General features: G+C 37.0%; 1 protein-coding gene across 1 annotated transcript in view; it reads left to right on the forward strand.

Annotated features, from left to right (window-relative positions):
- The window catches only part of C8H9orf85 (chromosome 8 C9orf85 homolog), a 62,605-nt gene extending 40,824 nt beyond the window's left edge, over window positions 1-21,781 (forward strand). Inside the window, exons 3-4 of the mRNA XM_052645307.1 lie at window positions 21,031-21,144; window positions 21,640-21,781. Of these exons, the coding sequence (XP_052501267.1) occupies window positions 21,031-21,144; window positions 21,640-21,781 (256 nt within the window). The remainder of the gene's footprint in view (window positions 1-21,030; window positions 21,145-21,639) is intronic.
- The last annotated feature ends 3,138 nt before the right edge of the window (window positions 21,782-24,919 follow it).

Below are 24,919 nucleotides of genomic sequence, written 5' to 3' on the forward strand. Positions count from 1 at the left end.
ATCTTCTACTTCTGCTTCATTGACTACACCAAAGCCTCTGACTGCAGATCACAGCAAACTGTGGAAAATTCGTAAAGAGATAAGAATATCAGACCACCTAACCTGCCTCCTGAGAAACCTATATGCAGATTAAGAAGTAACAGAACCAGATATGAAACAACAGACTGGTTCAAAATTGGGAAAGTATTATGTCAAGTCTGTATATTGTCAGCCTGCTTATTTAACTTATATGCAGAGTACATCATGTGAAATGCTGGGCTGGATGAAAATAACAAGCAAGAATCAAGATTGCTGGGAGATATGCAGATGGTATCATTCTAATGGCAGACAGTGAAGAGGATCTAAAGAGCCTCTTGATGAGGGTAAAAGAGGAGAGTGAAAAAGCTGGCTTAAAACTCAACATTCAGAAAGCTAAGATCATGGCATCTGGTCCCATCACTTCATGGCAAATAGAAGGGGAAAAAATGGAAACAGTGGGAGATTTTATTTTCTTGGGCTCCAAAATCACTGCAGATGTTGACTGCAGCCATGAAATTAAAAGGTGCATGCTCCTTGGAAGAAAAGCTGTGACAAACCTAGAGAGCTTACTGAAAAGCAGAGATATCACTTTGCCAACAAAGGTCTCTGTAGTCAAAGCTTCATGTATGTATGTGACAGACTGTAAAGAAGGCTGAGTGCCGAAGAATTGATGCTTTCGAATTATGGTGCTGGAGAAGACTCTTGAGAGTCCCTTGGACAGCAAGGAGATCAAGCCAGTCAATCCTAAAGGAAATCAACCCTGAGTATTCATTGGAAGGAATGATGCTGAAACTGAAACTCCAGTATTTGGCTACCTGGTGCGAAGAACCGACTCATTGGAAAAAACCTTGATACTGAGAAAGACTGAAGGCAGGAGAAGGGGGCAACAGAGGGTGAGATGGTTGAATAGCATCACCGACTCAATGGACATGAGCTGGAGCAACGTCTGGAAGATGGTGACAGGAAAGTCTGGTGTGCTGCAGTTCATGGGGTTGCAAAGAGTCAGACACAACTTAACGAGTGAACAACAAGATGATCAATCCCTCCATATATACCAGTGTATGACAAGGAATTATATACATATGTATATATGTGTGTGTGTTTATATATATATATATATACACAGACATATATGTAGTATTTATGTATGTACACACACACATACAGAGTGTGAGCTTAACCTCTTTGTTTTAGCTCGTCAGCTCCAGCATTGCTTATAATAGTTTGAGGCTCTTATAATAGTTTGGTTAATCAGTAATTTGAGAGTTGTGTCACCACATTCCAAGAGTATTAAAATGTCCTAGAGTGGAATTTTAGTCACAGGCCATTCTACGTCATATCATAGTACAGTGACTGTAAACCCTGGGTTTATTACTGCCCAGGTCTTTAGTCCATTAGACTAAAGCCATTAAGTTTTAGTTCTCCTTATTAAGGAGAGCTTTTAGTACTGTCATCACTTGTGCACCTGTGCAAAAAGCCTACTTTTTGACATTAATATTGATTGATACAGCAAGCTTTGATTTTAAATTGCCTGCTCCAAGTAATAGTTTTGAGAAGTAATTTCCATTATCTCTTTTTTCTAAACTACTGTTGGCCGGAGGTGAAGATTTTGTACTCTTTTAAGAATTATTCTAAGTCAAATCCACTGCAACAGGAAGTAATAAAATATCTTCACTTATTTCAAATACATTAACTGTGAAGAGAATTAAACTTCTTCTATTACAAGTTCTTGAAATCTGTAGACATTGTTTCCTTAAAAACATTTCTTAAGTAGCACCTGATGTAATTCCTTAATATGGTTTCAGGTTCTTTTTATGTCAGCACAGATTACTTAGAGCCACTATAGGAACTTTCACTTTATAGATCTCTGTCAGGGTTCGGTTCAGTTCAGATGCTCAGTCGGGTCCGACTCCTTGTGACCCCATGGACTGCAGCATGCCAGGCTTCCCTGTCCATTACCAACTCCTGGAGCCTACTCAAACTCAGGTCCATTGTGTCGGTGATGCCATCCAAGCATGTCATCCTCTGTCATCCCCTTCTCCTCCTGCTTTTTATCTTTCCCAGCATCAGAGTCTTTTCCAATGAGTCAGTTCTTCGCATCAGGAAGCCAAAGTATTGGAGTTTTAGCTTCAGCATTAGTTCTTCCAATGAATAAGCAGGACTGATTTCCTTTAGTATGGACAGGTTAGATCTTCTTGCAGTCCAAGGGATTCTCAAGTCTTCTCCAACAGCACAGTTCAAAAGCATCAATTCTTTGGTGCTCAGCTTTCTTCATAGTCCAATTCTTACATCTGTACGTGACTACTGGAAAAACAATAGCTTTGAAGACGGACCTTTGTTGGCAAAGTAATGTCTCTGCCTTTTAATATGCTGTCTAGGTTGGTCATAGATTTTCTTCCAAAGAGCAAGCGTCTTTTAATTTCATGGCTGCAGTCACCATCTACAGTGATTTTGAATCCCTAAAAAAATAAAGTCTCTCACTGTTTCCATTGTCTGCCCATCTATTTGCCATGAAGTGATGGGACCGGATGCCATGATCTTCGTTTTCTGAATGTTGAGTTTTAAGCCAGCTTTTTCACTCCCCTTTTGCACTTTCATCAAGAGGCTCTTTAGTTCTTCTTTGCTTTCTGCCATAAGGATGGTGTCATCAGCATATCTGAGATTCTTGATCTTTCTCCTGGCAATCTCGATTCCAGCGTGTGCTTCATCCAGCCGGCCATTTCTCATGATGTACTCTGCATATAAGTTAAATAAGCAGGGTGACAGTATACAGCCTTGACGTACTTCCTTTCCTATTTGGAACCAGTCTATTGTTCAATGTCCAGTTCGAACTGTTGCTTCCTGACCTGCATACATATTTCTCAGGAGGCAGATCAGGTGGTCTGGTATTCCCATCTCTTGAAGAATTTTCCAGTTTGTTGTGATCCACACAGTCAAAGGCTTTGGCATAATCAATAAAGCAGAAGTAGATATTTTTCTGGAACTCTCTTGCTTTCTCGATGACCCCTGGATGTTCCCAATTTGATCTCTGGTTCCCCTGCCTTTTCTAAAACCAGCTTGAACATCTGAAAGTTCACGGTTCATGTACTGTTGAAGTCTGGCTTGGAGAATTTTGAGCATTACTTTACTAGTGTGTGAGGTGAGTGCGATTGTGTGGTAGTTTGAGCATTCTTTGGCATTGCCTTTCTTTAGGATTGGAATGAAAACTGCCCCTTTCCAGTCCTGTGGCCACTGCAGAGTTTTCCAAATTTGTTGACATATTGAGTGTAGCACTTTCACAGCATCATCTTTTAGGATTTGAAATAGCTCAACGGAATCCCATCACCTCCAACAGCTCTGTTCGTAGTGGTGCTTCCTAAGGCCCACTTGACCACACATTCCAGGATGTCTGGCTCTAGGTGAGTGATCACGCCATTGTGGTTATCTGGGTCATGAAGATCTTTTTTGTATAGTTCTTCTGTGTATTCTTGCCATCTCTTCTTAATATCTTCTGCTTCTGTTAGGTCCATACCATTTCTGTCCTTTGTCAAGCCCATCTTTGCATGAAATCTTCCCTTGGTATCTCTAATTTTCTTGAAGAGATCTCTAGTCTTTCCCATTCTGTTGTTTTTCTCTATTTGCATCGATCACTGAAGAAGGCATTCTTATCTCTCCTTGCTATTCTTTGGAACTCTGCATTCAAATGGGTATATCTTTCCTTTTCTTCTTTGCCTTTAGCTTCTCTTTTCTCTGTTATTTGTGAGGCCTCCTTAGGCAACCATTTTGCCTTTTTGCATTTCTTTTTCTTGGGGATAGTGTTGATCGTCATTGTGAGTTTCTATTATTTGTCCACGAAGGGTGGAGTAGCACAGCTCACTGTTTACGAAAGTACCTAGTCATCTCATGTGAGAGTATTGTAAGTGGAGCTGAATTATCATAAAGGTTAAAGTGTAATAATAAGACCAGGAAATGAAGGCAATACCAGAAAAGTTGTGGCAGAAAGTCTATTCCAGAAATACTAAAAATATCAGATCAGTTCTTTTCCAGTTGATGTTTATTGTCTAGATCAGTGGTTCTCAAAGCTTTTGTTCTCAGGACCTCTTTCTTTATATTGTTAAAAATTACTGAGGACCCAGATAGCTTGATTTATGTCAGCTTTTATGCATTATATCTAATGGTATTTATTAGATATAATGATATTTATTGTTTTAGATATGAAAACTGAGACTTGAAAATAATTATTTTATAAAGAATGTGAATATAAGCAACCATTAAAGGTTAATGTCATGTTCCTAGTGCAGGTTGGAAAAGAATTTCCAGACATGAGACAGAATGAGAGGGAAATAAAGTTCATTAGAATGGGAGACACTGTTAGAATAGCAGGCCAGCTCAAGGGAGAATGGTGAACAGTGGTCCTTAGTCCACTTTTATACCCGTGGTTCAGGGAGTGGGCTAGGGGTCTTGCGGGTTATTTGCTGATTGGATGAGGCATATATACTGGGTGCGGGAAGAAGGGGAAGCCTCTGTGGGTTAGGAGGGGAGACAGGTTATACTGCTCAGAAGGACCTGAAATCTCTTAATAATTACAACATGGGGGAGGGAAGGATGAAAAGGGTCTGGTTTTTCCGTTCCTGCATTCCAAGACCCTTCTTGGTTTTATCTGCTATTTTGTCCTTGGGTCACCACATTTAACACTAATAATTTTTTATGAAAAATAACTTTTGAAACAAAAATATTAGTGAGACAAGTGGCATTGTTTTATATATTTATGAATTTCATTAGTGTCTGACTAGTAGAAGGAAAATGAAGCAGTACATTTTTAAAATAGTGTAAGTAAATATCAATGAAAGTAAAAGAGGTGAATGAAAAAGTTGGCTTAAAGCTCAACATTCAGAAAACTAAGATCATGGTATCTGGTCCCATCACTTCATGGCAAATAGATGGGGAAAGAGTGTCAGACTTTATTTTTTTGGTCTCCAAAATCAGTGCAGATGGTATTGCAGCCATGAAATTAAAAGATGCTTACTCCTTGGAAGGAAAGTTATGACCAACCTAGATAGCATATTAAAAAGCAGAGATATTACTTTGCCACCAAAGGTCTGTCTAGTCGAGGCTGTGGTTTTTCCAGTGGTCATGTATGGATGTGAGAGTTGGATTGTGAAGAAAGCTGAGCGCCGAAGAATTGATGCTTTTGAAGTGTGGTGTTGGAGAAAACTCTTGAGAGTCCCTTGGACTGCAAGGAGATCCAACCAGTCCATCCTAAAGGAGACCAGTCCTGGGTGTTCATTGGAAGGATTGAAGCTGAGGCTGAAACTCCAATACTTTGGCCACCTCATGCAAAGAGTCGACTCATTGGAAAAGACCCTGATGCTGGGAGGGATGGGGGCAGGAGGAGAAGGGGACGACAAAGGATGAGATGGCTGGATGGCATCACCAACTCGATGCATTTGAGTTTGGGTAAATCCAGGAGTTGGTGATGGACAGGGAGGCCTGGTGTGCTGCGATTCACGCGGTCGGAAAGAGTCGGACACGACTGAGTGACTGAACTGAACTGAATGGAAGTAAATATTAATAACCCTTTCCAGATGATTATAGAAGTTCATCTTTGGTACAGTGTAGAATCTGAAACCATATCCGTAAACACTTCTTATACTGAAATCCACTGGTGTGTCTTGCAGTTGATCTTTCACCCATGCATGGTTTTGTAACATCATGCATTTTGCTAGTTTGGAAAATACTAATTCATTTAATTATACAGATCTTCCAAATGTTGCTGTGTTGTATTATGCAGTTTAAAATGTTGTGTTGATACTGGAAGGATGTCATTTAAAAGTGTGGGTTTTTCATTTTTGTTGTCGGTTTGTGGAGGTGACAAATACAGTAATTACTAATACAGTTTGGTGTGCTGTCTTTGTTCTTGCTAAGTTTCAGCACTTTTAGTAACTATTATTAAAAATGAGACTCAAAGAAGTTAAAGTGACTTTCAGTGATTATATGGCAAGAGTATGTCAAAGCTAGACTAGATCTGGTTCTCTTGCTTCCCAAATCAAAATGCATAATAATTTCTAGTATTTACAGTGATCTTGAAAATAAAATTTTATCTCTTGAATTTTACCCTTAAATGGATAGTAAACATTTTTTAGCTTTTATTTTCTTTTGTCTTCTTTCTAAGGGCCAGGGTGACTGGCCCTTAAGGAGAACCATTGTCCTTCCTTTCTTATGGGGTCCTTCTTATACCCCACCAATGAAAAGTTCTCTGAAGGGATGGTTAATTTTTAGCTTGTAGTTGAGTCCTGCAGCCGGAGGTCTGGAATCTGGTGGTCTCACAGCTTTGAGAAGATAGGCACACCAGTGGGAAAACAGAATGTCATTTGAGCAATTTGGTCAAACTCAAGGATCACTGTGATTTTATTCTTAGTTTGCAAGGTCAACATAATGAGACATCTTATCAGTGAGACCCCACGTGGGCCCGATCAGTTAGTGGTTCATAGGAGTGGTTCATAGGAGTAACCTGTGGTTTTATTTGACCAGGTTCCACTAAAATGGTTAGTTGTGGTGTATGCATGGACAAGATTTATTGTTTCTGGGAATTGTAGTCCATGAAAATATGAAAAGAAGACCAAGCCACCATTATTTTAACTTCTCTGCAGTTCTCTTAGTAATGAACTCATAAAATATTCAAAATATAGCTATTTCCAGGGGAAATTAGGTAAAATTTATATTTAGGTCAATTTCAAGTTTTTCCTTACTACTCGTTTTGTAGGAAAAAATAGGAGTGATTATCTAACTTACAGGTGTTTTTAAAGATGTTTCAAGATACTGCACAAGTTCTATGACAACTTGGAATGTATATCTTTTATCATTAAAATAATTTCTAAACCATCTTGTGCTTAAGATCAAGATTCTTAGGCTGGACAAATGTGATGTTAGAAGAAGAAAAAAGCTGAAACTCAAATTACTTTCACATCTTCTCTCTACTCCCCATGAAGACATAAAGCCTAGGTTAAGAGGTTTGAAAGCAAAGGGGCACAAAGATCTCAAGTCTGTGATTGAGAAACTTGAAGGTTGTAAACATATAAAAAATGTATATAATTTATCTTTCAACAAACATTTCACATTTATGAAAAGGAAACATTTTAAAAACGTGTCTATGTGTGTATTTCCTTATAAGATAGGTAGATTTATATTTACTAGCCTAACAACCTGTTTTTCTGAGTGGATTTAAATTTAAAAGAGCATAATTGCTTGCAGCAACAAAATTCCTTGTCTTTTCAACCAGCTTTGGGGATATTGGAAAATTCCCCTATCTAGGCAGTAGTACTTTGATGTGGTTCAAGAGTTCTCAAGTGCTTAGGTGCATAAGAATTTCTTGAGGAGTTTGTTAATGGACAGATTCTTGGGACCCATCCCCAAGATTCTGATTATGTAAATAATGGGTGTATTAGAGGGATCTGCATTTTAATAAGCTATGCCAGTGTTTGAGCCAGTGCCAAAAGTCACTGTCTTGAGGATTAGATGGGCCAGAGAGTGTAGAGTCTGCTCTCTTTTGACTCTGGATTCCAAAACAGGATATCCCATTTTTGAGCCTATTTTACATGTAAATTTTAGCATTAACAGTTCTATAAATACAGTTTTATCCTTGAATTAGCAATTTGAATACTTAAGGATTAGTTTACCCCAGGAGTCCCTGTTATAAAACAGCATATTCATAGAAATGAATTTCTTTGAAGCCTCAGAAGAACCTAACCAAAACAGTTTCTTTAAAATTATTTTAAAAACTTTAAAAAATTGAAGCCAAAAAATACTGAGATTTTTTTCTAGTCCATTTATATTGGTAGGACTTTGTATGTATTGTAATAGCATGAAATTTTAACCTAACTTTTATTTCAAAGTAATTAAGTAAAGCTGTTTGGAAAGTCAAAACACAAGCATATCAAATAATTCAGCAAACAATTTTCAAAACTATTTTCACTTTGATTGTGAAGACTTTTTAATTCTAATTTATATTCCCTAGAGCTCTAACATGCAGTAAAATATACATGTTATAATAAACAGTGTTAAAAAACAAAATTCAACTGAGTGACTTTTAAAGATTTTATTGACTTTGTCTCACTTAGAAGATGGAAAGGATCTGTGAGGAACTGTAGAAAATGAAAGACTTTTGTAGGTAGAAAGGAATGGTAACAAGAAAGTCACACTAGACAGAAAAGCAGGTTGGTTATTGCAGAGTCACTTTTCTTCAGGGAATAACAGGGGTCTTATCAGGCTGAGTGCCTAGCTTGTGCTGATCAGACAATTTGTGATTGATTTAAGGGGCTTCCCCAGGTGGCTGCAGTGGCAAAGAATTTTCCTACCAGTGCAGCCTACTCAGGGGACATGCGTTGGATCCCTGCATAGGAAAGATCCCTTGGAAGAGGAGATGGCAGTACACTCTAGTGTTCTTACCTGGACAATGCCATGTACAGAGGAGCCTGGTGATCCATGGGTTCACAGAGTCAGATATGACTGAGCACGTATTCAGGATTGGTTTAAAATTACATTTCTGGGAGAGCCAAAACTGAAATTAAGTCTCAGTTTGATGATTTGGGGGGCTTCCCTGGTGGCTCAAATGGTTAAGAATCTGCCTGCAGTGCAGGAGACCAGGTTTGATCCCTGGGTCAGGAAGATCCCTTGGAGAAGGAAATGGCAGCTCATACCGTCATTCTTGCCTAGAGAATCCCATGGACAGAGGAGCCTGGTGGGCCCCAGTCCATGGGGTTGCAAATAGTCGGACACGACTGAGTAACTAACACTTCGACTTTTGATGATTTGGGGCTTAGCCTAACTAAGTCTATATGGGGGCCAGTTGTTTTGTTTTAACAACAGTTTTGTAAGTTTTGACGAATGCATTTGTGAGACTGACATCACAGTTAAGATACAAGACAGTTCTGTCACCCCCAAGCATTCCTTTATGGCACTTGGTATCCTGCTACCTCACTCCCAGGTCCTGGCAAACACCAATCTGTTTTCTCTCCCCATGCTTTTGCCTTCTTGCAGAATGTCATATATAGGAATCACATAGTATATGGTCTTTGAGGCTGACTTCTTTAACTTAACATAGTGGATTTGAGATTCATCCACATTGTTGTGTAAATCAGTGGTTGGGTCTTTTTATTGCTAAGTAGTATTCCTTCAGGATGTATCAAGTTGTTCGTCTGTCCCCTGGCTCATGGTCATTTAGGTTTTGCTAGTTTTTGGTGATCGTGAACTATCCTGCCATAAACATTCATACGCAGGGTTTTGTGTGAATGTATGGTCTCATTTCTCTTGAGTAAATATCTGGTAGTAAGCTCACTGGGTTTATGTTAAGGGTATGTTTAGAATAAATTGTGTAACTGTTTTCCATAGTGGCTGTATCATTTGCATTCTCAATAGCAGTGTGTGAGAGCTCCAGATGTTTAGCATCCTTATCAATACTTAGGATTGTCAGGGTTTTTTTTCCCCCCTTGAAGTCTTGTTTTGTTCTTTTTGAACCATAAGTGTGAATAGCACTATCTCATTTTGATTTTAATTTGCCTTTTTTGATCACCAGTGATGCTAATCATCTATTCCTGTGCTCATTTTGCATCCTTATCTTTTTTTCTATACATATATTTAGCACATGTTTTGATTAAGTTGTTTTGTTTCACTTATTACTGAATTTTGAGAATTCTTATATATTGTAGGTGCAAATCATTTATCAGATATGGGTTTTACGAATATTTTCTGCCAAATTCTGACTTACGTTTTATCCACTTAAGAGTATCTTAAAGTGGAGAAATGTTTTATTTTGGTGAAGATCTGTTCCATTTATCAGGATTTATTAATTATTATTTTCTTATAGGTAAAAAATCTTTGGTTAGGATCACAAATACTTTTTTTTACTCTGTTTTCTTCTATAAATTATGTAATTCTTGGTTTTATATTATGTTTATGGCCCATTTTCTGTTAATTTTACGTATATTCAACTGCTCTGTGGTCATTTGTTTAAAAGTGTCTCCTTTCTCCATTGAATTCCCTTTGTACTATGTTGAAAATCAATTGAGTATATATGTTAGAATCTGTTCTGTCCCACTAATAATCTGTGTGTCTATTTTTCACCAGTACCACACTACCTTGATTACTACAGCTGTAAGTTAAATCTTGAAATCCAGTCTTAAAAGTGTTCCCACCTTCTTTTTCTTTTTTCAAAATTGTTTCTGCTAATATTTTTCCTTTGCTTTTTCTTGTAACTTTAGAATCAGCTTGTCAATTTTATTTCTAATACTTTTTTGGTATATTCTGTTAGATTTTCCTACATAGACAGTGATTTTTTAAAAAAATGAAGACATGAAAATTCCCTGGTGGTCTGGTGGTTTGGACTTGGCACTTTCACTGACATGGCCTGGGTTCAATCCCTGGTCAAGGAACTAAGATCCTACAAGCTGCATGGCATGGCCAAAAAATAAATAAATACATTTTTTTAAGTGATAAAAAATGAGGACAGTTTTATTTCTTACTTTCCAATCTCCTCCTGCCTTCAGTCTTTCCCAGCAACAGGGTCTTTTCCAGTGAGTTGACTCTTCTCATCAGAAGGCCAAATTATTGGAGCTTCAGCTTCAACATCAGTCCTTCCAATGAATATTCAGGGTTGATTTCCTTTAGGATTGATTGGTTTGATCTCCTTGCTCTCCAGTGGACTGTATAGAGTCTTTTCCTGCACCACAGTTTGAAAGCTTCAATTAAGTTTTGTCAGATACTTTTTCTGCATCCATTTAGATAGTCACGTGGGTTTTCTTTTAGAACATTGATTTGATGAGGTAACATTTATTGATTTTAATATAAAATCAACCTTTATGCACTTGGATAAACCCCACTTGATCATGACTGTATCCTTTTTACATATTGCTAGATTTGATTTGCTAACTCAGTTTCAGACCCATTTTTATTACCAACAGTCTGAAATTTTTTTGTTATCTTGATGTTAGGGTCTCATCAAGTGAGTTGGGGATTGCTTCTATTTTGTTTTCTGGAAGCAGTTGTATATAGTTAGTACTATCTTTTAAATGTTAGTAGCTCAGTTCAGTCACTCAGTCGTGTCTGACTCCTAGCAAGCCCATGAACCACAGCACGCCAGGCCACCCTGTTCATCACCAACTCCTGGAGTCCACCCAAACCCGTGGCCATCGAGTTGGTGATGCCATCCAGCCGTCTCATCCTCTCTCGTCCCCTGCTCCTGCTGCCCTCAATCTTTCCCAGCATCAGGGTCTTTTCAAATGAGTCAGCTCTCCACATCAGGTGGCCAAAGTAATGGAGTTTCAGCTTCAACATCTGTCCCTCCAATGAACACCCAGGACTCATCTCCTTTAGAATCGACTGGTTGGATCTCCTTGCAGTCCAAGGGACTCTCAAGAGTCTTCTCCAACACCACAGATCAAAAGCATCAATTCTTAGGGGCTCAGCTTTTTTTTAATATTCCAACTCTCACATCCATACATGACTACTGGAAAAACCATAGCCTTGACAAGACGGAGTTTTGTTGACAAAGTAATGTCTCTGCTTTTTAATATGCTATCTAGTTTGGTCATATCTTTCCTTCCAAGGAGTAAGCATCTTTTATTTTCATGGCTGCAATCACCATCCGCAGTGATTTTGGAGCCCAGAAAAATAAAGTCAGCCACTGTTTGCCCGTCTGTTTGCCATGAAGTGATAGGACTGGATGCCATGATCTTCATTTTCTGAATGTTGAGCTTTAAGCCAACTTTTTCACTCTCCTCTTTCACTTTCATCAAGAGGCTCTTTAGTTCTTCTTCGCTTTCTGTCATAAGGGTGTTGTCATCAGCATATCTGAGGTTATTAATATTTCTCCTGGCAATCGTGATTCCAGCTTGTGCTTCCTCCAGCCCAGCATTTCTCATGATATACTCTGCATATAAGTTAAATAAGCAGGGTGACAATATACAGCCTTGACATACTCCTTTTCCTATTTGGAACCAGTCTGTTCCATGTCCAGTTCTAACTGTTGCTTCCTGACCTGTATGCACATTTCTCAAGAGGCAGGTCAGGTGTTCTGGTATTCCCATCTCTTTCAGAAGTCTCCACAGTTTATTGTGATCCACACAGTCAAAGGCTTTGGCATAGTCAATAAAGCAGAAGTAGATGTTTTTCTGGAATTCTCTTGCTCTTTTGATGCAAAAAACAATTTGATCTCTGTTTCCTCTGCCTTTTCTAAAACCAGCTTGAACCCTTACAAATAGCTGTGAAAAGAAGAGAGGTGAAAGGCAAAGGAGAAAAGGAAAGATATACCCATTTGAATGCAGAGTTCCAAGGAAAAGCAAGGAGAGATAAGAAAGCCTTCCTCAGCAATCAATGCAAAGAAATAGAGGAAAACAATAGAATGGGAAAGACTAGAGATCTCTTCAAGAAAATTAGAGATACCAGGGGAAGAGTTCATGCAAAGATGGGCTCAATAAAAGCAGAAATAGTATGGATCTAACAGAAGCAGAAGATATTAAGAAGAGGGCAAGAATACACAGAAGAACTGTACAAAAAAAATCTTCACGACCCAGATCATCATGAAGGTATGATCAGTCACACTCAGCTAAAGCTGGGCAACCTGGAATGTGAAGTCAGGTGGGCCTTAGGAAGCATCACTACGAACAAAGCTAGTGGAGGTGATGGAATTCCAGTTGAGCTATTTCAAATCCTAAAACATGATGCTGTGAAAGTGCTGCACTCAATATGTCAACAAATTTGGAAAACTCTGCAGTAGCCACAGGACGGGGAAAGGTCAGTTTTCGTTCCAATCCCAAGGAAAGAAATGCCAAAGAATGCTCAAACTACCACACAATTGCCCTCATCTCACACGCTAGTAAAGTAATGCTCAAAATTTTCCAAGCCAGGCTTCAGCAATATGTGAACCGTGAACTTCCAGATATTTAGTAGAATTTACCAGTAAAGCCATTTGTGCCTAGAGTTGTCTTTGTTGGAGAGTTTTTAACGATTATAAAGTTTTTCTTGAATGGCTAGAGGAGTTTTTAGTTTATCTGTTTCATCTTAAGCAGGTTTTTATACTGTCTTTCCAGAAATTTGTCCATTTCAATAAAATGGTTGGATTTATAGGCATAGAGTTGTTAGTACATTTTTCTTATTCTTTTAATATCTGTTGTGTTGTTCCCTTTTATTTCCTGAAATTGGTTTTTGTATTTGCTCCTTTTTTATCTTGGTCTGTCTGGTTATATGTTTATGAATTACATTAATCTTTTCAAATAGCCTGCTTGGAGTCTTATTGGTTTTCTTTTTTTTCTGTTTTTCAGTTTCATTGATTTCTGTTCACATCGATATTGCTTTGAGTTAATTTACTGTTCTTTTTTTGTTTTCTTAAGGTGGAAGTTTGGATAGTTCTTTTGCTTAATATAAACATTTAATTATATAAATTTCCCCAGAATGTCTTTTTAGCTCTATTCCACAAATTTTGATGCTATATTTCATTATTATTGAATCAAAACATTTTCTAATTGCTCTTGAGACTTCCTCTTTAACCTATAGGTTATTTAGAAGTGTTTTAATTTCTGTATATTTGGATATTTTCCAAATGTTTTGCTTATGTCTAGTTAATTTCATTGTGGCAAAAGAGTACACCTTATATAAACTTTGGGTTTTGTTTCTAATTCATTGATGTTGGTGTTATAATTCAGAGTAGAGTCAATTTTAGATTCTGTTCCATGTGTGCTTGAAGAGACTATATTGCTCTTGTTAGGTGGAGTGTTCTATAAATGTCAGTTTGATTGATAGACTCTGTCAACCAGGTGTTGTATAGTTTTACTGCTTTTTGTCTACTTGTTGCTTCACTTATAAAGAGAGAAGCATTGAAGTCCACAGTTTTAATTGTGGATTTGTCTCTTTCTCTTTTTGGTTCAATGGTTTTGCATCAGTTATCTCAAACCCTGTTTTTAGGTGCATGAATAAATATTTAAGATGTTTCATGCTTTGGGAAAATTGATTCCTTTATTGTTATGTAATAGTCTTTCTTAAACTTGACAATTTTTTTTCCTTTGCTTTGAAGTCTGTTTCAGTAATAATGTAGTTACTCCAGCTTTCTTCTGATTAGTGTTTGCATGTTTTGTTTCATCTTTTTCCTTCCCTTCTGCTTTTAACTGTATACAGGCATATCTCAGAGATATTGGGGGTTTGATTCTGTGCCACCTCAGTAAAGGAAATGCTGCAATAAACTGAGTCACATGAATTTTTTGGTTTCCCAGTGCATATAAAACTTAATTTATATTAAGTATGCAGTAGCATTATGTCTAGAAAAGTCAGTGAGCACTTTATTTTAAAAATACTTTATTGCTAGAAAATGCTAACCATCATCTGAGCCTTCAATGAGTCATAGTCTTTTTGCAGTAGTAACATAAAGATTACTCATCTTAGATCACTGTAACAAATATAATAATAATAATAATTTAAAAGTTGAAATATTGCAAGAGTAACCAAAATGTGACACAGAGGCACAAAGTGAGCAAACATTGGAAAAAATGATGTCGGTAGACTTGCTCAACAGAAGGCTGCCACAAACCTTCAATTTGTATAAATAAATAAATGCAGTAGCTGAAAAGTAAAATGAGATGTACCTTTTTACGTTTAAAGTAGATTTCTTGTATCTTGTATCTTTCACTCCATTTTTTTTATTTCTAATATTTCCATTTGACTTTCTAAAAACAGATTTATTAAGGTTTAATTCACATACTGTATAGTTCATCCATCTAAAGTACATAGTTCAGCAACTTTCAGTATGTCATAGAGTTATATAACTCAATTTTTTTATAGCACATCAGTTTTTTAACATCTTCTCATCTCAGAAAGAAACATACGCGTTAGGATTCAGTCTCCATTCCCTCTCCCCAACACCAACATTCTCCCCTCTCTTGTTTTCTGTCCCTGTAGATTTACTTATTTTGGACATTTCATGTAAATAATCATATAATATCTAGACTTCTTTGACTGGTTTCTTTCACTTAGGATTTTTTTTTTAAGCATGTTGTAACATTTGTCGGTGCTTAATTTTTATTAATAAATAATGTTCCATTGTAAAGATATATATTCTTATTTATCCATTAATCAGTTGATGGACATTGGATTATTCCCACTTTTTTTGACTGTTACAATTAATGCTGCTATGAACATTGATGTACAAGTTTTTGTGTGTGTATGTTTTTTCAGTTCCCCTGAGTATGTATTTACAAGTAGACTTTCTGGGTTATTTGATACTTTTATATTTATAACTTTTAGAGGAACTGCCAAATTGTTTTCAAAAGTGACCATACCTTATTATTTCCTACCAGCAATGCAAGAAACCCAATTTCTTCGCATCCTGACCAATGCTTTTTTTGCTCTTTTTTTTTTAATAATAGTCATTTTGATCAGTGTATCATGGTTCCTCCTTGTGGTTTTGATTTACATTTCCCTGATAAGTAAAGATGTTGAGAATATTTTCATATGCTTATTGGCTATTTATGTAAAACTTTTGAGGAAAATATATTTTCAGATTCATTGCTTATTTTTAATTGAGTTATCTTTTTGTTATTGAGTTATAGGAATTTTTAGTATATTTGAGATGCCACTTCCTTATCAGATATGATTGCCAAGTATTTTCTCTCATTCAGTAGGTTTTCTTCTCACTGTCTTGATTGTATCCTTTGATGCAAAAAAGTTTTTAATTTTTTAAAAATCGAAGTATAATTGATATATAACATTGTATTAGTCTCAGGTATACAACGTATTTTTATACATTACAAAATGATCACCACAAGAAGTCTAGTTAATATCCGTCATCATACATACTCACAAACATTTTTTTCTTATGAGAATTTTTTATGATTTACTTTCTTAGCAGCTTTCAAATATGCTATATAAGATTATTAACTATAAGGACTTCCCTGGCAGACCAGTGGTTAAGACTCCATGCTTCAATGCAGGGAGCCTGAGTTCAATCCCTGGTTGATGAACTAAGATCCCCCACACACACCACAGCCAAAATAAATAAATAAAATTTAAAAATAATATTAACCATAGTACCATGCTGTGCATTACATCCAATGACTTGTTTATTTTGCAACTCAAAGTTTGTGTTATATTTTGTACCTAGCTTTGTACCTCAAAGCTAGGTATTATATTTATTTATTCATTCATTTAATCATTAAAGATTTTACATACAAGTGATCATATGGCTTTTGCCTCTGTCTGACTTATTTCCCTTAGCTTAATTTCCTTAGGGTCTGTTCATGTTGTTACAAATGACAAGATTTCCTTCTTTTTTTAAGGCTGAATAGAACTCCATTGTATGCACGTGTGACAGTACATTCATGTGTGTGTGTGAGTGTATGTGTATATATTACATTTTTTAAATTCATCCATCAGAAGGGTATGTGTATATATGACATTTTTAAAATTCATTCATCTATCAGAAGGGTATGTGTATATATTACATTTTTTAAAATCATCCATCAGTGGGCACTTGGGTTATTTCCATTTCTTGGCTATTGCAAATAGTGCTGCAGTGAACCTCAGTTCAGTTCAGTCACTCAGTCGTATCCAACTCTTTGCGACCCCATGAATTGCAGCACGCCAAGCCTCCCTGTCCATCACCAACTCCCGGCGTTCACTCAGACTCACATCCATCGAGTCAGTGATGCCATCCAGCCATCTCATCCTCTGTTGTCCTCTTCTCCTCCTGCCCCCAATCCCTCCCAGCATCAGAGTCTTTTCCAATGAGTCAACTCTTCACATGAGGTGGCCCAAGTACTGGAGTTTCAGCTTTAGTATCATTCCTTTCAAAGAAATCCCAGGGCTGATCTCCTTCAGAATGGACTGGTTGGATCTCCTTGCAGTCCAAGGGACTCCCAAGAGTCTTCTCCAACACCACAGTTCAAAAGCATCAATTCTTCAGTGCTCAGCCTTCTTCACAGTCCAACTCTCACATCCATACGTGACCACAGGAAAAACCATAGCCTTGACTAGATGGACCTTAGTCGGCAAAGTAATGTCTCTGCTTTTGAATATGCTATCTAGGTTGGTCATAACTTTTCTTCCAAGGAGTAAGCGTCTTTTAATTTCATGGCTGCAATCACCATCTGCGGTGATTTTGGAGCACAAAAAAATGATGTCTGACACTGTTTCCCCATCTATTTCCCATGAAGTGATGGGACCAGATGCCATGATCTTTGTTTTCTAAATGTTGAGCTTTCAGCCAACTTTTTCGCTCTCCTCTTTCACTTTCATCAAGAGGCTTTTTAGTTCCTCTTCACTTTCTGCCATAAAGGTGGTGTCATCTGCATATCTGAGGTTATTGTTATTTCTCCTGGCAATCTTGATTCCAGCTTGTGTTTCTTCCAGTCCAGCGTTTCTCATGATGTACTCTGCATATAAGTTAAATAAGCAGTGAACTTGGGGGTGCATATATCTTTTCACGTTAGTGTTTTTGTTTTAATACCCAGAAGTAGAATTGCTGGATCATATTGTAGTTCTGTTAATTTCTGGATTAACCTCTATAATGTTTGCTATAGTGGCTGCATTAATTTACAATCCCACCAACAGTGTATAAAGGTTTCCTTTTTTCCCACATTCTCACCAACATTTGTTATTTCTTGTCTTTTTGATTATAGCAATTCTAACAGGTGTGAAGTAATATCTCATTGTGGTTTAGATTTTCATTCCCTTGATGATTAGTGTTATTGAGAATCTTTTCGTGTACCTGTTGGCCATCTGTATGTCTTTGGAAAAATGTCTGTTCAGATCCTTTGCCCATTTTTTCATCCTTTTTTTTTTTTTTTTGCCTTTTGACAATATGAGTTCTTTGTATATTTCTGTTAGTAACTCCTTAATAAATACATGACTTGCAAATATTTTTCGCATTCTGTAGGTTGCCTTTTTATTTTGTGTGATGTTTTCCTTTGCTGTGAAGAAGCTTTTTAGTATGATACAGTCCTTGTTTATTTTTTATTTTTTTGACTTTATTTCTAAATATGATTTCAAAAAAAATTCTAAAATTGATGTCAAGAACTTTCTGCTAGTTTTCTTCTAGGAGTTTTAAGATTTTAGGTCTCACATTCAAGTCTTTAACCCATTTTGAGTTAATTTTTTGTGTATGGTGTGAGATAGTGAGATAGTAGTCTGCTACTGCTAAGTTGCTTCAGTTGTGTCCAACTGTGTGTGACCCCACAGACGGCAGCCCACCAGGCTCCCCCATCCCTGGGGTCCTCCAGGCAAGAACACTGGAGTGGGTTGCTATTTCCTTCTCCAGTGCATGAAAGTGAAAAGTGAAAGTGAAGTTGCTCAGTAGTGTCTGACTCTTAGCGACCCCATGGACTGTAGCCCACCAGGCTCCTCCATCCATGGAATTTTCCAGGCAAGAGTACTGGAGTGGGGTGCCATGTGTATGGTGTGAGATAGTGGTCTAGTTTCATTCTGTTGCATGTGGCATTCTTTTCTCTGTCCAGTTTCCAGTACTATTTATTGAAGACACTGTTCTTCCCTTACTTATATTTTTGGCTCCTTTTTGTAAATCGCTGCTGTTCTGTGCTAAGTCACTTCAGTCGTGTCTGACTCTTTGCAACCCCATGGACCATAGCCTGCCAGGCTCCTCTGTCCTGGGGATTCTCCAGGCAAGAATACTGGAGTGGGTTGCCATTTCCTACTCGAGAGGACCTTTCTTACCAGGGATTGAACCTGAGTCTCTTGCATCTCCTGCACTGGCAGGTGGATTCTTTACCGCTAGCACCACCAGGGAAGACCACATATGAGTGGATTTATTTCTGGGCTCTCTATTCCATTAATTTATGTGTCTAATTTTTATGACAGTGCCATACTGTTTTGAAACTGTAATATAGTTTGAAATCAGGAAGTGTGACACCTGCAGCTATGTTCTTCTTTCTCAAGATTGCTTTGTCTATTTTGGGCCTTTTGTTGTTCCATCCAAATTTAGGATTTTTTATTTAGGTGAAAAATATCATTGAAATTTTGATATATGGCCTTTTAAGCAATATTACATGCATATACACAAAACATCCCAACCAAAAGCAACAAAATACTCTTCTCAAATGTCCATGGAATATTCTTCACAAAATATTGTTTGTTAGCTCACAAAACAGGTCTTAAATTTTTAAGATTGAAATCATATATATGAAGTGTCTTTTTCTAACCACAATAGTATGAAACTAGGAGTTAATTGTAAGAAATCTGGAAAATTCACTGATTTGTGGAGAATAAACAGCATGCTACTGAAAAAACCAGTGAGTCAAAGAAGAAACCAAAAAGAAATATAAAAAATACCTTGAGAGAGATGAAAAAGCAACATACCAAAATTTATGGGGTACTGCAAAAAATAATTCTGAAAGGGAAGTTGCCAGCAATAAATGCTTACATCAAGAAACAAGAAAAATCTTAAACAACTTAACTTTAACTTCTAAAGAAACTAGAAACAAAGAAGAGATGACGTCTAAAATTAGTAGAAGGGAGGAAATAACAAAAATCAGATTTGAAATAATTATAATTGGAAATGAAAAGACAACAGGCAAGATCAGTGAATCTCAGAACTGGTCATTTGTAAAGATAAACAGGCAGACCTTTAGCTAGAATCATCAAGAAAAGAAAAGAGAACTCAATCAGAAGTGAAAGAGGAAACAGTGCAACAGATATCACAGAAATACAAAGGATTGTAAGAGACTATGGGGTACCCTGGCTCAGATGGTAAAGAATCTGCCTGTAATGCAGGAGACCTGGGTTCGATCCCTGGGTGGGGAAGATCCCGTGGAGAAGGAAATGACAACCCACTCCCAGTATTCTTGCGTGGAGAATTCCATGGACAGAGGAGCCTGGTGGGCTACAGTCCATGGGGTTGCAAATAGTCAGACACAATTAAGCAACTAACAGTTTGACTTTCATGGCAAATTGTTTGCCCATAATTTGATGACCTATAAGAAGTGAATAAATCCCTAGAAGCACACAACCTGCCAAGACTGAATCATGAAGTAAAAATCTGAAAGTTCAGTTACTAGTAAGGAGATTGAATTTAAATAAAAAACCTCCTAACAAACGAAAGTCCAGAACCAGATTTCTTCACTGGTAAATTCTACCAAACATTCAAAGATAAAATGATCCAGTCCTTCTCAAAGTCTTCCAAAAATAGAAGAGGAGGAAATTCTTCCAAGCTCATTTTGTGAGGCCAGCATTACTCTGATACCAAACCAGACAATGATGCCACAAGAAATGAAAATTACAGGCCATTATCGCTGATGAACAGAGATGCAGAAATCCTCAATAAAATATTAGCGGAAATCCTCAACAAAATATTAGTTAACTAAATTTACCAATACATTAAAAAAAGTAATTCACCACGATCAAGTGTGGAGTTTATTCCAGGGATGCAAAGATGGTTCAGATTGCTCAACTCAATCAATATGATATGCCACATTAATAAAATGGAGGGTAAAAATCATATGACCCTCTCAGTAGATCCAGAAAAAGCATTTTATACAATGATATGATAAAAAAAAAAAACAACTCACAATGGAGTGGATATATAGGGAAAGTTTCTCAACATAACAAACACCATATATGACAAGTCAAGAGCTAATATACTCAGTGGTGAAAACTGAAAGCTTTTTTTTTAAGATTGGAACAAGACAAGGATGTCCCTCTCACCACTTTTATTCAAAATAGTGTTGGAAGTACTAGCCATGGAGGTCAGAGAACAAAAAGAAATAAAAGGAATCCAAATTGCAAAGGAAGCAAGACTGTTAATATTTGCAGGTGACATTCTTTACAAGCTTTAAGAAAGTAGATAAATGTTAAGTACTGTTATTTTGAGTTGTCAACCATTGTCTAGAAATGCTATATAATTAAACTCAAGTGACATATGAGAGAAATATCTTAAGAGTTGGAGGCTTCTCAGCTATACACTTAGCCACACCCCCTTATTTCACTAAATAAATCTTAGACAACTAGTAAAAATTAAGATTTGATTTTCTTTTCCATTTTTAGTGTTAAATGTTTACAAAAGACAGTGAAGGATTCTTATCATATAATGTGTAGACCATGTGCCTGTGAACTTGAAGTCTGTGCCAAGTGTGGAAAGAGAGAAGACGTTGTTATTCCGTGAGTATTTCTTTTTATGTTTGCAATTTATTCTTTTAGTAAATGGCGTGTGAATTTTCTTTTAAAGAAACATTGAGTAGCTCTGCGAATCTTAAGATACAGTATATCGCAGTAATGTAGACTTTTTCTACCCAATAGGAAAAAAAAAATCATAATTAATTATTCAGTGTTTCTATCATTATAATAAAAGCAAAACATCATTTTTAGGAAATTAAAATATTTATCTGTGAGAGCCACATTTATTATATATTACAAAAGAATTATTCATTCTATAACTTCTTTTCTTTAATGGACAGCATGAATTAATTTGTTTAATCATGCTTTATTGACAGCAGTATTATAATTGGTTGGCTCTTCAACTGAGTTAATCTTCAAGGATCTTTTCCTCTTTATTCATTAAGCTCTTATTAATCAAGAAGTGTAGTGTAAAAGTCTTTTCAGTCTACCCAAACAATGCAATCTTGAGAAATAAGAGTTTTTTTCTTCCATCTTTAGGTTTAATAAAGAACCAGAGAATACAGAAAATGTTGAAAGTAATTTATGTTCCAGCCATAGAAGAAGCTGCAGAAGGAACGAAGAAAATGATGATGATTTAGATTTTGATATTGATTTAGATGACGCAGAAGAAGACAAATAATATAACTATATTAAAAGTCAGTTTTAAGACATGAAATTCTGACCATCCTTTAAAAAATTTGTTTTCCCTCTTTATTTTCGGCTGTGCTGGGTCTTTGCTGTTGCTCGGACTTTTCTCCGGTTGCGATGAGTGGGGTCTTTTCCCTAGTGCCAGTGCTCAGGCTTCTCACTGCAGTAGCTTCTCTCGTGGAGCATGAGCTTCAGTAGGTGACACATGTGGGCTCTAGAGCACAGGCTCAGTAGTTGTGGCTCATGGACTTAGTTGCTCCCCAGCACGTGGGATCTTCCCAGACCAGGGATCACACTCTTGTCTCCGCTGGAAAGCAGATTCTTCACCACTGAGCCACTAGGGAAGCCCTCGGAACATCTTTGAGAGACATGGTAGTGCTTAGTCACTCAGTCACGTCCCGCTCTTCGCGACCCCAAAGGCCTGTAGCCCGCCAGGCTCCTCTGTCCTTCGATTCTCCAGGCGAGAATACTGGAGTGGATTGCCATTTCCTCCTCCACGGGAATCTTCCTGACCCAGGGAACAAAAATTGGTCTCCTGTATTGCAGGCATATTCTTTACCTTCTGAGACTTTGAGGGTTTAAAAAAATGTGGAATCCTAGTAAGAATATTGGAAAAACCTATAGAAAATACATGGACAGTATGAATTGTGTATGATATTTGAATAATGATAAAACTTTTATCCAGAGGTTTCTTATATTTTAAAGTAGCATATGCTAGTATATCTGCCAAAATGAGTATTGGAGTATCATATTGAAGTTTATGAAAATTATTGAGAATACACTATCTAGTATCTAACTAAACAAGATTCAGAATTGATGGTTGTATAAGAACTATCTCATGGAAAAATAAAATGACATTCTTATGTTGCTAACCTCAAAAACTGGTCTTAAGGAGGTATCTTTTGATAGACTGATCTCAGGTAAATATCCCAAATTTTAAAAAGCCCTCTTGCTTATGCTTGGTTATTATAAAGTAAAAAGTTTATTATTTTTAATAGTAATATTTAACAAATCAATTCAGCCACTCAGTCATGTCCGACTCTTTGCAGCAAACTCTTTGCAGTCTTGTCTGACCCATGGACTGCAGCAAACCAGGCTTCCCTGTCCATCACCAACTGCCAGAGCTTGCTCAAACTCAGATCCATTGAGTCGTTGATGCCATCCAACCATCTCATCCTCAGTTGTCCCCTTCTCCTCCTGCCCTCAATCTTTCCCAGCATCAGGGTCTTTTCCAATAAGTCCGTTCTTCGCATCAGGTGGCCAGAGTATTGGAGCTTCAGCTTCAGCATCAGTCCTTCCAATGAATATTCAGGACTGATTTCCTTCAAGATGGACTGGTTTGATCTCCTTGCAGTCCAAGGGACTCCCAAGAGTTCTCCAACACCACAGTTCAAAAGCATCAGTTCTTTGGCACTCAGCTTTCTTTATAGTCCAACTCTCACATCCATACATGACTACTGGAAAAACCATAGCTTTGACTGGATGGACCTTTGTCAGCAAAGTAATGTCTCTGCTTTTTAATATACTGTCTAGGTTGGTCATAGCTTTTCTTCCAAGGAGCAAGTGTATTTTACTTTCATGGCTGCACTCACCATCTGCAGTGATTTTGGAGCCCAAGAAAATAAAGTCTGTCACTGTTTAACAAATACATAGCAATTTTTCTCTGAAAGTGTTTTTATGTATTTTATTACATTATTTTTACATTTTTTCTCATGAAATTTACATACAGAAAAATGCATAAAATATATATAGTTTAATAAATAATTATAAAGAAAAATCATCTTTCTATTTTGAAAATCCACAAACCCAAAGAGTAGCAATGTAGTACAATGAACCTTTATATACTCTTCACTTAGATTCACAGTTAACATTTTGCCACACTTTCTTTATATTTGTATAGATATATGGATATATTTTTTATTTGCTGACACAGTTGAAAATAAGTGTCAGGCACTGGTTTTGAAGTTTATGTGAACAGACTTATACTATGCCTGTTAGTTTGTATCTGTTCTTATTATTATGAAATTTGTGAGACTGATCCGTGTTGTTGCAAGAGCTCTAATTTGTTAGTTTTACATTAGTGTTTTTTCTATTGTTTTTACATACCACAATTTATCCCCTCTAATAATGAGGGACATTTGAGTTATTTAAAAATTTTCCTATTAAAAACAATACTAAGTGTTTCTTGGTATAAATGTCTTATTTCTTGGTACATTTTTTAAGTATGTAGTTGAAGATTGAAATGTTTCTTGGTGTACTTGTTTCTCACTACCGTCGACTCAAAAAGTATAGTCACAACCTGAAAGTAGTTATTTTATTTGGTGATAACGTTTAGGACTCTAAGCCTGGACGACAGCATCTCAGTAGCTCTGAGAAAACTGGTCCAAGGACGCAGGAGGGAAGTCAGGCTATGTACAAGTTTGCAACAAGGAGAGCAGGTAGTCTTGAACATCAGAGATCAGGTATCACTAAGGAGTTTAGCATTCTCTGGAAAGGTGCAAGCCTCGGGGCTCACTGAATTCATTCCTTTCATATGCACCTCAGATACCTGGGCCTATCCTGTCCCCATCCTGTCCCCTAGTTCATCTTGCTTCTTGCATTTCCCCAGCTCCTCAGCAGTCACCCTGGGGGTGGCATCATCCTCCTGATCACAGCTTGGAGTGTTCGCATTCACTTTTGGAGGCCCGAAACCACTGACGGCTGTGGCATTTCTTATTGATTAATATGACAGGAAATATTTTCATTTCACACTACATTTTCTGTTAGGTATATCTAGCAGTGGTAGAGGACATCAGGTATATGCATCTTCACTATTACGTGTGCTATGTAATGCTATCTCTCCAGAAGGATTATTACCTCCCTTCCCTCTAGCAGCGTATTAGGGTTCCTGTGCGACATTTCCAGCACTTGGTATCATACTGTTAACATTTCTGTCAGTTTAATGTGTGTGTGCAACATATGCCTTCGTCTTATTAATTTGTATTTCTCTAATTACTAATAAGCTTGAGCCCCCTTCAATGTTTATTGACTATTGACTTTTGGATAATAGATGATATTAAGGAATTGTTTAATTAATGGTAAAGCATGATAATTTATTTGAGAAATACATATTGAAATATTAAAGGGTAAT

This window comes from Budorcas taxicolor, chromosome 8 (assembly GCF_023091745.1).
Source record: "Budorcas taxicolor isolate Tak-1 chromosome 8, Takin1.1, whole genome shotgun sequence".
NCBI classification, from domain to species: Eukaryota; Metazoa; Chordata; class Mammalia; order Artiodactyla; family Bovidae; genus Budorcas; species Budorcas taxicolor.